General features: G+C 32.3%; 1 protein-coding gene across 2 annotated transcripts; it reads right to left on the bottom strand.

Moving 5' to 3' along the window:
• Positions 1-9,481: 9,481 nt before the first annotated feature.
• LOC107616603 (uncharacterized) lies at positions 9,482-11,338 on the bottom strand. Of its 2 annotated transcripts, none has more exons than XM_016318557.3 (2): positions 11,193-11,338; positions 9,482-11,090 (listed from the first exon to the last, which is right to left on the bottom strand). In XM_016318557.3, the coding sequence occupies exons 1-2, from the start codon at positions 11,244-11,246 to the stop codon at positions 10,446-10,448; spliced, it is 699 nt and encodes a 232-aa protein (XP_016174043.1). In that variant the 5' UTR covers positions 11,247-11,338; the 3' UTR covers positions 9,482-10,445. The 2 variants fall into 2 exon arrangements, with proteins under 2 accessions (XP_016174043.1, XP_016174042.1); XM_016318556.3 differs by having other exon boundaries at positions 9,482-11,096; positions 11,193-11,332.
• Positions 11,339-14,914: the final 3,576 nt, after the last annotated feature.

Below are 14,914 nucleotides of genomic sequence, written 5' to 3'. Positions count from 1 at the left end.
GTGGATTCTGTAATATTGATTGATTATGTGTGGATTATGAAATTGTTTGATGAGAGATTGTTGTGAATTCTGAATTTTGATTGTTTATATTGATTTTGTTGCTATTGAGCTGGTTATTTGATTATTGTAACAGTGGTGAACTTAGTTGGTGATTGATTGGACTTGGGTTTAGAGAACATTTGAAGGATTGAATCTTGAAATGTTGAACTGTTTGTTGAAAATCTGAGTTTTGAAGTTAAACAGCAACTTTGAAAGTGAACTAGTAACTTAATAGTGATTGGAATGATATGAGACTAAAAGCTAAGCGAACTACAACAAGTATAGTTATTAAGATTCAATTTTCAAAGTTTCATATTAATTGAAGAATTAGTTAGGATTTTTCAAAGTTAAATTATGAAATCTGATTTTCTGCATTACTTTTAAACAAAGTTTTCACGTGAGTTTTCCAACTTACTTTTAATCTTCTATTCTTTGAGTTAACCATTTCCACCTGAATGTTTACTTAATAATAACTTTTTATTTTAGTCTTCATTAGACTTCTACTTTAAATATGTGCACCTCTATCAGAAACAACAGCCTCAAGCCCTCTGCAAAATCAACCAACTGCTGCATAGTCTCCCAACGAGAAATATAGAGAAGAAACTATTAATGCGTAAGGAATAATACTTTCAGTGTATTTGATTTGTCTTTGGGTGTATTTATGCATGATTTAATGAGTTACATATCTTTTTAAATAGCGGTGTATTTGGTTCTTATTTCGGTGTATTTCGTGTGAATTAAGGTGCAATTGCTTTGTTTTTTTAGTTTAATTCCTCTCCTGTAATCCTGCAGTACTTCACAACCTCATGAACCTGCTGAAAACACACCAACAGAGCCAGTAGCTCCTTCTAAAGTGTAAGTTCTACACAATATAATTCTCTTTCAATATTTTCTGTGTATTCTTATACTATTTTATATGTCACCATGCAATCATCCACCCTCTCAAGCTAATGCTGGATTAATTATGGTTACCAACGCAACATCATTCCTAAAGCATGACATTCCTGCACCATCATTCAGCCTTGACTTCTCTGAATCGAGTCAGGAAGATACACTTACTTAGGAAGGTCAACCAGCAGTTGAAAAGGGAAAATCTCAAGAGAGCCCAGTATTAGTTGAAGAATTAGAAGAGTTGGTAGAGCAGGTCATAAATATTGGGATTGCAGCAACGTTAAATTTTGATGAGAATAAAAGTCCCCATGTGACGAGCGGATTTATACCGGTTCAGAATTCCACAAAATAATTCCGTTGTTAGTATAGTCCAAACTGATAGTCAATCCTCAAATCAAATTAAATTATGGTTTTGTCACAATTACAAACCCCAATAAAAATTAACCAAAGTATTTAGACTCCGAGTCGTCTCACAAGGAATTGCAATGAAGTGGTCAATTATTGGCTATGAAGATGCAAGGGGGTTTGATTTATAATTGGCAAGAAAAATAAATGGCAAGAATTTGAATGACAAGGAGAGTAAATCAAGCAAGTAACTAAAGAAAGCTAGTAATAAAGAGAGACATTCATGGCAAGGAATTGAGAACATAGGCTTTCTATCCTAGTCATGTAATGATTAATTCATCTTATTTAGTTAACTCCAATAACGGAAGAAGGTATCATGTCATCAACACATAGGGAGAATGTCAAACAAGACTAATTAATCATGTCACAATAAGAAACAAGAATTTATCTTATTACGTCATCCCCGACAAATGGAAGAATGTATCATATTATCTTCACACTCGAAGAAAGTCTAATAAGACTAGCTAATCTCAATCCAAATGTCCTAATCAACTCACTAATCGAATTAACAAGAGATTAGAGTTAATAGAAACAATATTAGCTAACAACTCTAGATCACCAACATGAGTTGGATATTCATGACTCAAGATTACCTAATTACTCTTTCCAAGCCAAGAATGCTCAAAATCTACTCTAAAGCCCAACCAAGCATTTTGTCAAACACTTGGTGGGTGTATAAGGGAAGCATAGTAAAAGTGCAAGAAATATAAATCTACCAACTACCAATTTCAAGAAAAGTAAATCAACAACTCAAATCAACAATAAAAGAAACATCAACATCAAATTTCATTAAGAGAGATTCAAATTCATCAAGAGTTCATCATCACAAAAGAGAGCAAAAAGGGAAATTAACAAGAGAGAATAAGAAAATTACATCACTAGAGTATGAAAATGTAGAAGAAACAAGATGAAAGCAAGGAATTAAACATGGATCTATGATGCAATTATCCTAGGAACCCTAATTCTAGAGAGAAGAGGGAGCTTCTCTCTAGAAACTAAACTACATGATGCTATTCTCCAACTAGCTCCCATTTCCTACAACATAATTTGAACCAAACTCATAGCCAAAGTGGTGAGAATTCATGATAGCAAATAAAAACAAAAGCTATCAAAAATAAGCAACAAAGTCCTAAAGCTAACAAAAACTAACAAATAAGCAAAAGGCAAACATATTCACAATAGCCAATAATATAACACCATTGCAATTCCCCGGCAACGGCGCCATTTTGATAATGAGAAATTTATCGTGTCGGTCTAGAATTTCTCTTATAGAAATAAGAACTTCGTTGTAAGCATAGCTCCAAACCAACAAATAATTCTCACATAAAAAATTTGAGTTGTCACAAGTACAAACCTCAAATAAGAATTAACCGAAGTACTTAAACTCCGGGTCATCTCACAAGGAATTGCAATGAAGTGCTCAATTATTGTCTATGAAGATGCAAGGGGGCTTGATTTTTAATTGGCAAGAAAATAAATGGGCAAGAAAATATAAAAGCAAGAAAGTAAACAACAAGAACTAATAAAATAAAGGAAAGAACTCTTGGCTAGACATAGGTAATTGAGATCACCATCCTTGTCTACATACCAAATATTGATAATTGTGAGGGACCGACCTATTAAGTCTACCTCCAAAAGTTTTAAGTACGTAATATCTACTCCTAAGCTTGAAGTATGTCAAATAGGCTTGATCACATCAACCCATAAGTCCCAACCTATCTACTAATTAGATTAGTAGTGGGTTAGTGTCAATGGGCATCAAATTGATCACCAAGGGTTCTCAAATCACCAATTCAATGAGACCCAATGACTCAAGGTCACTCAATTTCCTTAGCCTAGGCCAAGAGTAAAGAGAACTACTCAAAAACTAAAGGAAACATTCTATCAAACACCTAGTGTGCAATAAAAGTAAACATCATAAAATGCAAGAATTAAAAGAAACCCATAACTATCATAAGCAAGAAATCAATAATAGCAAGCAAGATCAACATAAAAAAAACTTAGAAATATGTAATTGCATTAAAAGGAAATTAGATCCAACAATGGTTCATCAACATAAAAGAGAGCAAAATAAGAAATTAACAAGAGAAACTAAGAAGATTAAGACAATAGAACACTAAAATATAAAGAGAATTGAAATCAAAACAAAAACTGAAAGATGAATTTGAGAGAGATTAACCTAACTTCACCCTAATTTGTATCCTAAATCTAGAGAGAGGATAGAGCTTCTCTCTCTAGAATTCTACCCTAAAACATGATAAAAACTAAACTATGAATACTTGGTTCATTCCCCTTTCAATCTTTGGGTTCAATAGCATCAGAAATGAGTTAGATTGGGCCCAAAATGAGCTAGAAATCACTGACCAAGTTTTCTTCAAAATGACCCACGCTGATCCATCCATGAGTACGCGTGATGCACGCGTACGCGTCTCTGGATTCTAGGAAACCATAACAATTTTTATATCATTTTGAAGCTCCGGATGTTAACTTTCTAACGCAACTGAAATCGCCTCATTTTGACCTCTGTAGCTCAAGTTATGATCGATTGAGTAGGAAGAGGTCAGGTTTGACAGCTTTGCGATTCCTTCATTTCTTCATGAGTTCTCCCACTTTGCATGCTTTTATTTTATTCCTTCAATCCAATCTTTGCCTTCTAAACCTGAAATCACTTAAAAAATATATCAAGGCATCGAATGGAATTAAAGTGAATTAAATTTAGCTATTTTTAGACCTAAAAAGCATGTTTTCACACTTAAGCACAAATTCAGGGAGAATTACAAAACCATGCTATTTCATTGAATAAATGTGAGAAAAGTTGATAAAATCCCCTAAATTAAGCACAAGATAAACCACAAAATTGGATTTTATCACCATGCCAAAAGGTGCAGCCTACCATAAGCTTTGTTGACAAGTTTAAAATTCCTACGAAGCGAAGCAAAATAACAGGCGACCTTAAGAAAAAATGATTTCTCTGGGCCACAACTGTCAAGACCTATGACAATACAACCACTATTGAGTGGGACACAATATTCATCCTGAACCATGAATATCCGCTGGAAATAACCAGCAGGCACTTTGCATCTTTAAAAGCCAATACATATGTCAAAAATCTGGTAATCTTAGAATAACATTAATGTTTTTTTAAGAGTTGTTGTGTCATATATGTAATAACTTTGGATTTTTTGTTTTCCTAGATTGTCTCTGCAATGTGTTATGTTCTGAACAAAAAAAGAATTAAAAGATTTAAAGAATATTGTCTTCCCCTGATATTGTGATAAGGTATAGTACATTTAAATTTCGGTGTATTTTAAAATGTATTATTTGTTATAACTATTTCTTTCAGTGTTATACAAATTCTATAAATTTGGCTTGGGGAATCATCAGAAAAAGTTTAAGCAACCACAAACTAACAAGCCTTCGATATTCAAGACTATAAGGACTTCATCCAATATTTAGATAAGAAAAAATTTGCATCCCATCCATTTGTAAGTTTTTGTCTATAAAACTTCTTAAACAATCCTTTCATTAGGTGCCAATTAAACTAAAAAATTATTCTCTCTAGCAAAACTTCAGATATTTACCACAGTTTGCTATGCAGAACATTGGTGGATATGAATGGCGGATGTTAAAAAGAAGAAATTTCATGTCCTTGACCCATTTCACAAAGAATCTCCTTCGAAAGAAAGAACAACACTTAATTAAATTTGTTGTAAGTTGCTTCTGTTTTCTCTATAAATTTTTTGGTTTCTGTCTATTATTAGCAATATAAAAATTCAGTGTATTTCTGTTTGAAATAAGGTAGACTATTGGTTCATTTCGGTGTAATTTGGTATTAAGTATAGTCTTTCTTATATTTTGCTTTTTTTAGTTTTTAGGGCTACATGATTTTAAGAATGAGGGTATTTGCCGGAGGACAACCTCTGACGGACAAGGATGATGAAATTGAAGCGCACCATACGTTAACATCGTCAGGCAACATACTCGGTATAAATATTTCTATTTGAGAAATTTTGTATTTTCTCTTACTATTTTATTTTGCTAATTTATTTTTGTTTTTAGCTTCGATTGTGCAATTTATGTGAAAATATCAAAAAGGGCAAATATGTATGGGAAAATTGGACACAGGTAACTATTTTTAAAAATAGATAACTCTATATTACTAAATTAACGAAGCTTATAAAAAAAATTTCTTTAAACTGTAGGAAGAAGTAGATTATTTCAGAGTTGAATATGCTTTACTGATTCTATTTGATGAAATCAATCGACTCAGAGATAAAGTCATTCAAGAATGTGAAACCATCAGATTGTCTAAGCCATCTACGGCATTATTGAGTCCTTGTTGTGAATTATATTCAGAAGATATCGACAGTAAATAGTTTGAATGTTGTAGACGGTTAAAAATTGTGTACTAAATTGTCTATTTGAACACATACTTTCTATCTTTGTGAATATTTAAACTAAACTTTTTATAAATTTTCTTTCCAAAAATAAACTTCTATGAAGCTATGTGTGCGGTATTGAAATTCTGTTAATCTGAATGAATCCAGGTTCAAAAATATCCAGAAAACAAGATTAAATTGTCTAATATGCCGAATTCCTTTACGAATACACCAAAAATTATTCGAAATACACCGAAAAAATGTGCATACATATTTTTCTGTTAATTATAACTAGGAGATATGAGAATTCAGTAATTTGAATTATTATCCTCCTTAAGTATTGAATTGTCTATGTATTGTATATTTAAAATAAACAAATCCCTTCAGATAGTTAAAGACACTAATTTTAAACAAATAGCAACATGTTAAAATAGAACAAAATAAGAAAATATAAAAAAGAAGAGCATGCATGCAGAATACACAAATTGTTTAGCAGTACACCGAAATAGTGTCACACTACATCGAAAAAACGATCCTATACTACTGAATCTCTGAATTGACAATTCATAACATGTCCATGATATTGGCCAGAATTCGACTGCACTAGTGAAACACCATAAAAAAAAGGTTCAACTGCAAAAAATAAATCATATATTAGCAAAATTATTAACAAAAATAAACTCAATTTCCCATGTTTAAAGAATATCACTTTTACCTCACTTAAAGCTTTTGTTTTCTTTTTCTTTGAAGCATTTGCAATCTGTTTTTCCGTCTTTGATCCCAGTCTATTTTTGGGACGTCCTCTTTTTCTCCCGCGTGGAAGGCTTTAAAGCTCGTTAATATCTTCCAATGAAGCATCTTCGTGAGATAACGAATATTTTTCTTTACTTTTGGCTTTGTATCCTTGCATTTCAACCATGGCATTATCGTAAGCGTAGTGCAAAATGGCAGTCAACTCCTCAGATTCTGATGCAAATTCACGATATTTTGTGACCGAAACACCAAATCATCAAATCTCTTGCTTCTTGGCTCCAACGGAAGCTCGTTGTGACTGTTCTTGATATGTGTGTGCCTCCTCTTTACGTTCTTACTCCATCGTTCCAATATATATCTTGGTGACACTTTATTTACTCGCTCAAAGCTTAATGCGCTCAGAGAATGACGGCACAATATCCCTCTTGACTCGAATAATAAGCACTGACATTTAACTTCAGCTGATATCCTGTCGTATGTAACTGCAAATTTGTTGAATTTTGAGTTAGAAACATGTTCTACAACTTCATATACCGTATAGCTTAGAGCAAAGTGCATTGACCTTGTGATGCAATTCACCTTTTCTCTGAATTGTGCTTGGACTTCCTTGAACTTCTCGTGAGTATACACATGTTGAAAGTGAGTTTCTATTGAGAATTTTGTTGCACATGGTATGATGGTATGAAAATCTGCAGTATCCGATCTCTCTTTTTCTGCTCTCTACTTTCTAGGCAATTATCGTACTATTTGACAAATTAGATAAGTGAGTTGTTGCGCGTAATAAACTTGTTAAAAAAAGTATGCATGCTCTCGCTCTTTTGCGTGCTTTTCATCCAGGCCTAGAAATGGTGATTGAAATAAATTGAAATCCATAAATGATAATCTTCGAAAAGTTCTAAAAAAACACCTAAATCAAAACTAAAATACCCCGAACAATATATAATTAAATACCTCTACTGCACAAACAAAACACATACTAAAATTAACAACATCAGTTAATCTTAATAAAAACAACATTACCTGAAGTCACTTGTTGTCCCAAGTACTTCATCAAAAAATTATTAGATTAAAGAGATTTATTTAAATTTGTTTATGTAAATAACTTGTATGTGAATATAAAATTTATCTGCTAATTAGTTGCTGCATATGAAAAAGTATTTATAAAAAAAATTAATTATACTGTTATAAAAAATATTTTTCTAATATAATAGATTTAATTATTCTAAACGTATCATATCAGATTGGAATATTTTTATAATGGATTATTTTATGATTTAATAATTATTTTTTATATTTGTAAAGATTCTTGTCATACAACAGGTATTCCCTATCAATTACCAATAAAAGTCATAATAATTTAGAGATAGTTAAGTCTGTGTCTGGTATACAACTGGTTTTGAATGTTGTTAGGGCACAATCGGTGATGTGATCTAATATAGAATATAGAAGATATATAAATTTGAATTATTCATGAAGCTACAACTTTAGGCTATGACTTAAGCAACATATGTTGTTGTCTCTGGCTTGGATATTGTGACACATGTAAACCTAGGTGCTTGTAGTTCACTCATTCCGTTGAATGGTATCGCTGTTTAGATGAAGAATGAAATTAAACAGGTTGTCCTCTACGCTCCAATAATCTCTTTGAATATAATTTCTAGTGAATTTAATTGGTCTTTGATATCTAGGATGTTAATCATGATTATTTTTAGGGTCATAAAAGTTAATACTTTCTATCTTATATATTATCAACCAATCATGTTACATGTAAAAATAAATTAACTACTAAATCAATTATTGTATAAAATAAATATTAAAATATAAAACATAAATAAAAAATAAATTAAACAATATATATTTATATATAAATATATAATTAATTTTTTATGTACATATAATATTTTAATATCAATTATTGCACAATTTTTTTGGGAGATAATTGATCTCGATTGAAAATCGAAGCAATGAGATATGTGAATAAATTTTAGTAGTAATAATAACAATTTATTTTTGATGTACTGATCGTTTAAAATATTTTATAATTTTTAAATTAGATCTATTTTTTGAAAAAGTAAACTGTTAATATAAAAATATGTGAAATCTATATGTATAAATTTTTTTATAATATAATAATAATATATGAAAATTAAATCCTAAAAACGACAGTACTAGTACTTATGCGCACAAAAAGTCACTAATATGCAAATAAATTATATAATTGTACTACTTTCACAATAGAGAAATGATTATATGTATTTATTTATTTATTTATATAAAGTTCCAAATAAAATGTAAATTTTACCAATGAATTGAAGCCACCTACACCAAACACACGGATAAAAAGCCACCAACGTGAGTAACAAGTTTGTACCGAAGTAGTAAACTTGTGACCAAAGTGGAATTCCATATTAATTGCATGTTCTGCATATTAAGTGGGCCCATTTATTTATAAATTTTTTCTCACTCCATGTGCAATCCATCATGATACTTCAAGAATATTGCTCTAACACCTTTTTATTTATTTTATCTGCTTTGATTTTCATTGATTAGTTAGATTATGTGATCATGTGAAAACAAGATTATCCGGTTTTAGTTTTGTACATTCAATTTTTTTTCCCTTCCCCCAATTTTTCTTGATATGATGAAACTTTTATGATTTGGGTAGTTTGTTAATATAGTTATATTGAGGTGGATGTGGCCACTCTACAACATGCATTTTTTGCCATGATGAGAAGCCTAATTAGATGTTGTTTTAATGGCAGACACTGAAACATTGCATGGCAATGGGCAAGTGTGCTTCATGTTAAAGAAATTTTCTTGGAAAGATATATCATTACTTGATGGCTGGTCCTCTTCATACTCAAGTATCATCATCATTCAATTAAAAAACTTGGCCCTAAAAAAAGTGCTCAAGTCTTAAGCCATATAATGCTTTCTATAGTTTAATAGTTACATTTTAATTGTTCAACTTTGCAGGTAAAATAAAAAAGAAGTAAATGACAATAATAATAATATTAGCAAACAATAACTTTCATTCAATAAAACATACACAAACCATTTTTTGAAGCTAGGTCAAATCATTAATCACCCCTATACTAATTACCAAAGTACAAAATTGTGTCATAATTTAGATGAGGTTAGTTAATTCATTCCCAAGAATTCCTGTGAGAATAATCCAACCCCAATTTGACCTTTACATACATAAAAACAAGAAGATTAATTAGTGAAACACTAAATGCTAATAAAGTTGCTAAACAATTGAACCTCTTTCCCCAGCTTACAAAAGTAGTAGTAGGTCAGGGTTTGTTGATGATAAAAAGAGAAAAGGGACAAAAGTAGGGGTGATTCACAATGGCCACCTGTTCCATCCTGATTTGCTTTGCAGAATGAAATATTTGGCAAAAGGGAAATATCATTTTCACTCTCTATTTCTAGTATACTATGTTAATTTACTACCCTTTTACTGCTGAATGAAATATAAGACCTAATTAATTAGCGTCTCATTTTCAATTTAGTAGTAAAGAAGCAAATATATCTAACACAACTCTTAGCTGGAATTTGATAAATATTTCGAAACAAAAAAAATACAGAAATAAAAATAAAAACAAGACAGATATTTTATCGAATTTTATATTCGTCTTGTTTTTTAGAACAAATGTCTTTTTTTAATTTTTGATCATTTGTCCAAAAAAGAAAATGTCTTTCCACAATTTGAACCTAATTGATTTCCAAATATTTAAATAATTCATCTAAGTAGTTGTTGTAAATGGTGATCTATTGTGGTGTCAGGGTTTTTTACACCAATAACAACAAATGTTTACAGCAATTACTTAGATGAGTTAGAGACAGTAAAAAATTTCAAATTGTAGAAGTTCGTTTTGTTTTTTATACAAATGATCAAGAATCTAAAAGGACATTTACTTTTTTTCTGTATTAGTATTAGAGTATTTTTGTCACGAGATAATTATCAAACCGACCTTAAGAAAATGACGGATGTGGTGGTGGTGGTAGGAAATGATGGGAAGCAGTAGTGGTAGGTAATGGTGTTGTCTTTCTAGATTTTGAAAGAGGAAGGTCAACGGCAGCAGCAGCTTCTTTTGAAAGCGAGAAAAGGTCCCTCTCTCTCTCCCTTTTCGAAAGAACGGTGAGTGGTGGGATCTCAATGGAAGTGAGTTGTGGAGGAGGATGCTGCCATTGCGGCAATGGACCTGCAAGAAGAATGCTCTGCAGCAATGGCCCTGCTTCCACCACCGCCTTCAAAAGCTTTCCTTTCTCCGGCAACGGCCTCTTCTCCGCCAACTCCATCATCATCACTTCTTCCGTTCTTGACTGGTTTTGATTGATGATGCTGCTGCTGCTGTTTTCTTCTGATTCCGAAGAACAACACCCTTGAATCTCATTCTCTTCGTTCTGTGATGTTGTTGTTTGAACTTCAAGCTTTTGTAGCATCAACTTCTTGCATTTTTCCTCAGCTTCATCTCTTCCTTTGATGGCAAGGGCTAAAAGGTCATTTAGATGGTGTAATTCGCATTCTCTGGCTGCGATTTCTTCTTTCGCTGATTCAATTGTTGCTTCTAACTCTAAGTTTGTGAATAGAAGAGAATGCGTTAACTCCTCTAACCCCTGTTTCTTCAAAAACAGAACAACGCGTTAAATACAAAGGGGTAAAATGGTAAAAGAAAGAAAAATGCATGAACCCAAATTCGGTTATTACTTATTTATTACCTGCTCTTCTTGGTAGAAGAATTCCCAGTTAAGAGGGCTGCATTCATATTCCATTCTTTTCTTTTCTTTCTTTGTTTCTTTCTCAGAATATGTGTGTTGAATGAATCTTGTACAACTTTAACATGCTATGCTGTTTTGCTTTGCTTTTATATTTGATTCATTCTTTTCAATGGGACATGGGGTTGGAAAAAAAGGACACAAAAGGCCAAAACAAATAAAGTACCATTTCAAATAAATAAAATAAAATAAAGTACCAAGGCCAAATGGTAAGTGCATTTAGCTTTGTACAAATAGTGTACAACACTACTAAATATTCAACTCTGATCTTTGTTTACTTTTACGAAAGTGTATGTAATTTTTAACAAAAAATAAATAATAAAATTACTTTTAACCATTTGATTTGAGTTTAGTCAGAGAGTTAACCTTAATTTCTTTATCAGGTAATTTTTAAAATTTTTAAATTCTAAATTTTTAATTATAAATTCTAAACTCAAAATTCTATTTCTAATTCTAAATCTTTCTAAAAAATATTAAAAATTTAATAATAAAAATTAATTAATATTGACTAATTAAAAAAATTTATACTTATTCTTTAGCTTTTAGATATACTGATTTGTATAAAAAATAAAGTTCTTTTGTGGATTTTAGTTAGAAACTATGTAATGTTTTATAAAAATAAATATAAATCAGGAGTTAAATTTTAAAATGGCCTCTTAAATTAGTGTTGTGCATTAAAATCGTTCTTCAAATTTTAATTGCATGAATTATGTTTTTGAGATTGATAAAAATATACTATGTTAGTCTCTGATTCAATTTTTATTAACAACGTGATCATATAGTTTAATTATGTGGATTATTAGTGACATATGTCACTCTATAATTTTATCAATTGTAATAATATGTTGATAAGTAATACATAACATAGTGACATAAACGATGTGTCACAATGTGATACAATTGTTCAAACTAAATAATTTTTTTTTAAAATTTAAATAGAACATTTTAAATTTTAAAAACTAAAATAAACTAATTTAATATTTTACTCGTATTAAAATTAAACCGTTTGTTAGAGAGACACTTTTATTAGTATGCAAGTGTGTGCAGAAAGGTATGGAATTCGGAGATGTGATCGGTGATTCGGTGTTGAGTATGAATATGAATTATGGAGTATGAAGTATGAGTGGTCCAAGTTGGACACCAATCCTCTTCAATCTTCATAGCGCCAGATGGCACGTGTGTGTACACGTAAAAGGTCGCTCCATTCAATTGGTTTATCCAGTTTCATTTAAAACGATTGAGAGTTTTAACTTTTAACTGCCTTGGTAAATAATTAAATAAAAGATAAAATATTGTCACTTTAAAATAACTATAAAATATAGATATTAAGAATTGCATGATATCCGTACCAACATGTGCTAAACTCCCCTCATTAGATGAATGTATTTTTCAAAAAGAAATTGATTAATGGTGTTTATTGATGATTCTAGTTGAACTTGAGAAGGGGGGTTGAATCAAGTTAGCTTAAAACTTTAAGTTTTAAACTCTGTTTTGCTGTTGTTCGAGTTGCAGGAGATTATTTGAAATAGTCTCATACGCAGAACATTAAAAGTGCAGAGAAGAGGAGAAAGAGGCCAGCATGTATCCTGGTTCGGATTTCTTGTGCCATGAATCCTACATCCAGTCTCCACCACAAACCATGGTGGAATTTTCACTATAATTCTCAGGTTACATACACCAATACTATTGAATTACTCCCTAATTCAACTAGTATCTACCCCTAAGCTTTCTTCACCAAAGCTTAGCAACCCCAAAGTGCTATCCCAACTTGGAAGGGGAATCTACACAGATTCAGTTCTCACCAAGTGCTAACCCAACTTGGCAAGGGGAACTAATCCTAATTCATAAACCCAGATTACATCAGAAAAACAAACAGTGGCTATTTCTGCATCACTCTTGCCTTTTCTCTCTTGGCTTTTGATCCTCACATAATTGCCTTTTTCAAAACAGAGAATAATGCAAGACAGTCATAACAATAAATCAGAATTAAGCTTGAGTAGAAGAAAGAGATTTCAGCTCTATGTTAGAGAAGGTGCTCTGAATGTGTGTGCTCTCTTCCTTGTCTTGAAATGTTGGAGTGAGTCATGTTATATATCTTCGGCTAGGCTTCATTGTAGCTTCATCCTCTTTGCTTTTTCTTGCTGCCCGTTGGAGTGGTCCTTGATGGCATGCAGTTCTTTCTTCATCTTGCTTCACCACCTCTGCTGCTGGAGTAGCTCGACCACTACCTCTGCTGTCCTTGGTGTTTCTTTCTTCCTTGGCATGCTCTTCTTTTGCATCCTGCTCCATGATCTCTGCCATACGAGGAGCTTCACCCACTACCTCTGTTGCTTGGCAAGTTTGTGTTTTGCTTTTCCTTTGCTGAGATTTGCTTTACTGTATGTCCTTGGAGAGGTGAGAGTCCTTATGTCTTGTTGTTTTGCTAGAGCCCCATCTGTCCTTGATGTTGACAGATGTTCTTTTCTTTCTTTTCTTCTTTTGCCAACACATAGCCTTTTATTCTTTGCTGAACGGTGCAATGAGCTTTGGCTCTTTTACAATTGCTGAATGGTGCAATAGGGATATGGACTTGTGCATTTACTTGGAGCATTAAGGAAACAAATAGCATTGTTTGGCTTGTGAAATAGTTAATGGGCCTGCCACAATAAAACACACATTAAACAAAATTGGGCTTTTCACCCAAAACAATGTTTGTCATCATAACATAACCCAAAATCAAAACTAGACTCAACAATCTCCCCCTTGATGACAAACATGATAAAATAGGGAAATTAAAGAAAAATTTAAATGAGTTAAGAACACTTCCCTTTGATGACCTCCGGATTGTGAGTTGCTCCCCCTGAATGCTAGCATTACTCCCCCTTGACCATGGCTTACATCTTTTCCTGAACAAAACTTAAAAACAGCCAAGAACAATATTTCCAAACACTATATCACAGTAATGTAAGCACAGAGCAATTAACACTAAGCACAACACAGGATAAATCATAGCAAAACATGATAAATCATAGCACCACAAAACATTGTTCTTAACTATTAAGCCAAAACTAACATTCCTTTTCTTTTCTCCCCCTTTTGTCATCAAGGGAGGAAAGGAAAAACCTGCACAAAATTTGTTAGTGGCTGGTGCAATTAGTCCAAGTAGCAGAGTGATTTAGTTACAGTCATCCAAAATATTTAACAAGTTCAAAAGGAAACTAAGTCATAATCACAGATGAGATAAAATGAGCTAGGCATCAGAGTTGGATTCATCAGAGGTTCCATCGTCCTCCCCCTCATTGTCAGATGTGGTGAGGCCAACCTCAACATCTTCCACAAAGTCCCTCAGAATGCGAATCCTTCCTTTGGTCTTCTTAAGAGCATTCTCCTCCAAAACTTGATTCCTTTTGCGCTCAGCACCATGATGGAGAAGAAGGTCAGTCAGATTGATAAATTCTTCAAGCACATTCTTCAGAATGCGGGTCATGACCTTGATTGTAGTGGATGTGGAAGGGGGAATCAGAGGATCCTCATCAACAGAGGGAACATCAGTGCTGTCATCAGTTTGGCGACGCTTGGGAGCTGTTTTCTTTACTGCACCACCCCCTTTAATATATGAGTTACAATCTATGGCAATTTCGGCCCCAAAATCAACATTGTAATATTGAAAAATTTTTGTAAGAAGC

The sequence above is a fragment of the Arachis ipaensis genome, chromosome B9, assembly GCF_059453495.1.
Source record: "Arachis ipaensis isolate K30076 ecotype BB chromosome B9, ASM5945349v1, whole genome shotgun sequence".
NCBI classification, from domain to species: Eukaryota; Viridiplantae; Streptophyta; class Magnoliopsida; order Fabales; family Fabaceae; genus Arachis; species Arachis ipaensis.
This window is presented reverse-complemented; position numbering and strand designations above follow the sequence as displayed.

Excerpts from the sequence above, each read along its gene's own strand:
- LOC107616603 (XM_016318556.3), bottom strand. The coding sequence starts at position 11,246 with ATGGAATATGAATGCAGCCCTCTTAACTGGGAATTCTTCTACCAAGAA. Across the intron at positions 11,097-11,192 it reads TCTTCTACCAAGAAGAGCAG|AAACAGGGGTTAGAGGAGTT; the intron begins GTAATAAATAAG and ends CTGTTTTTGAAG.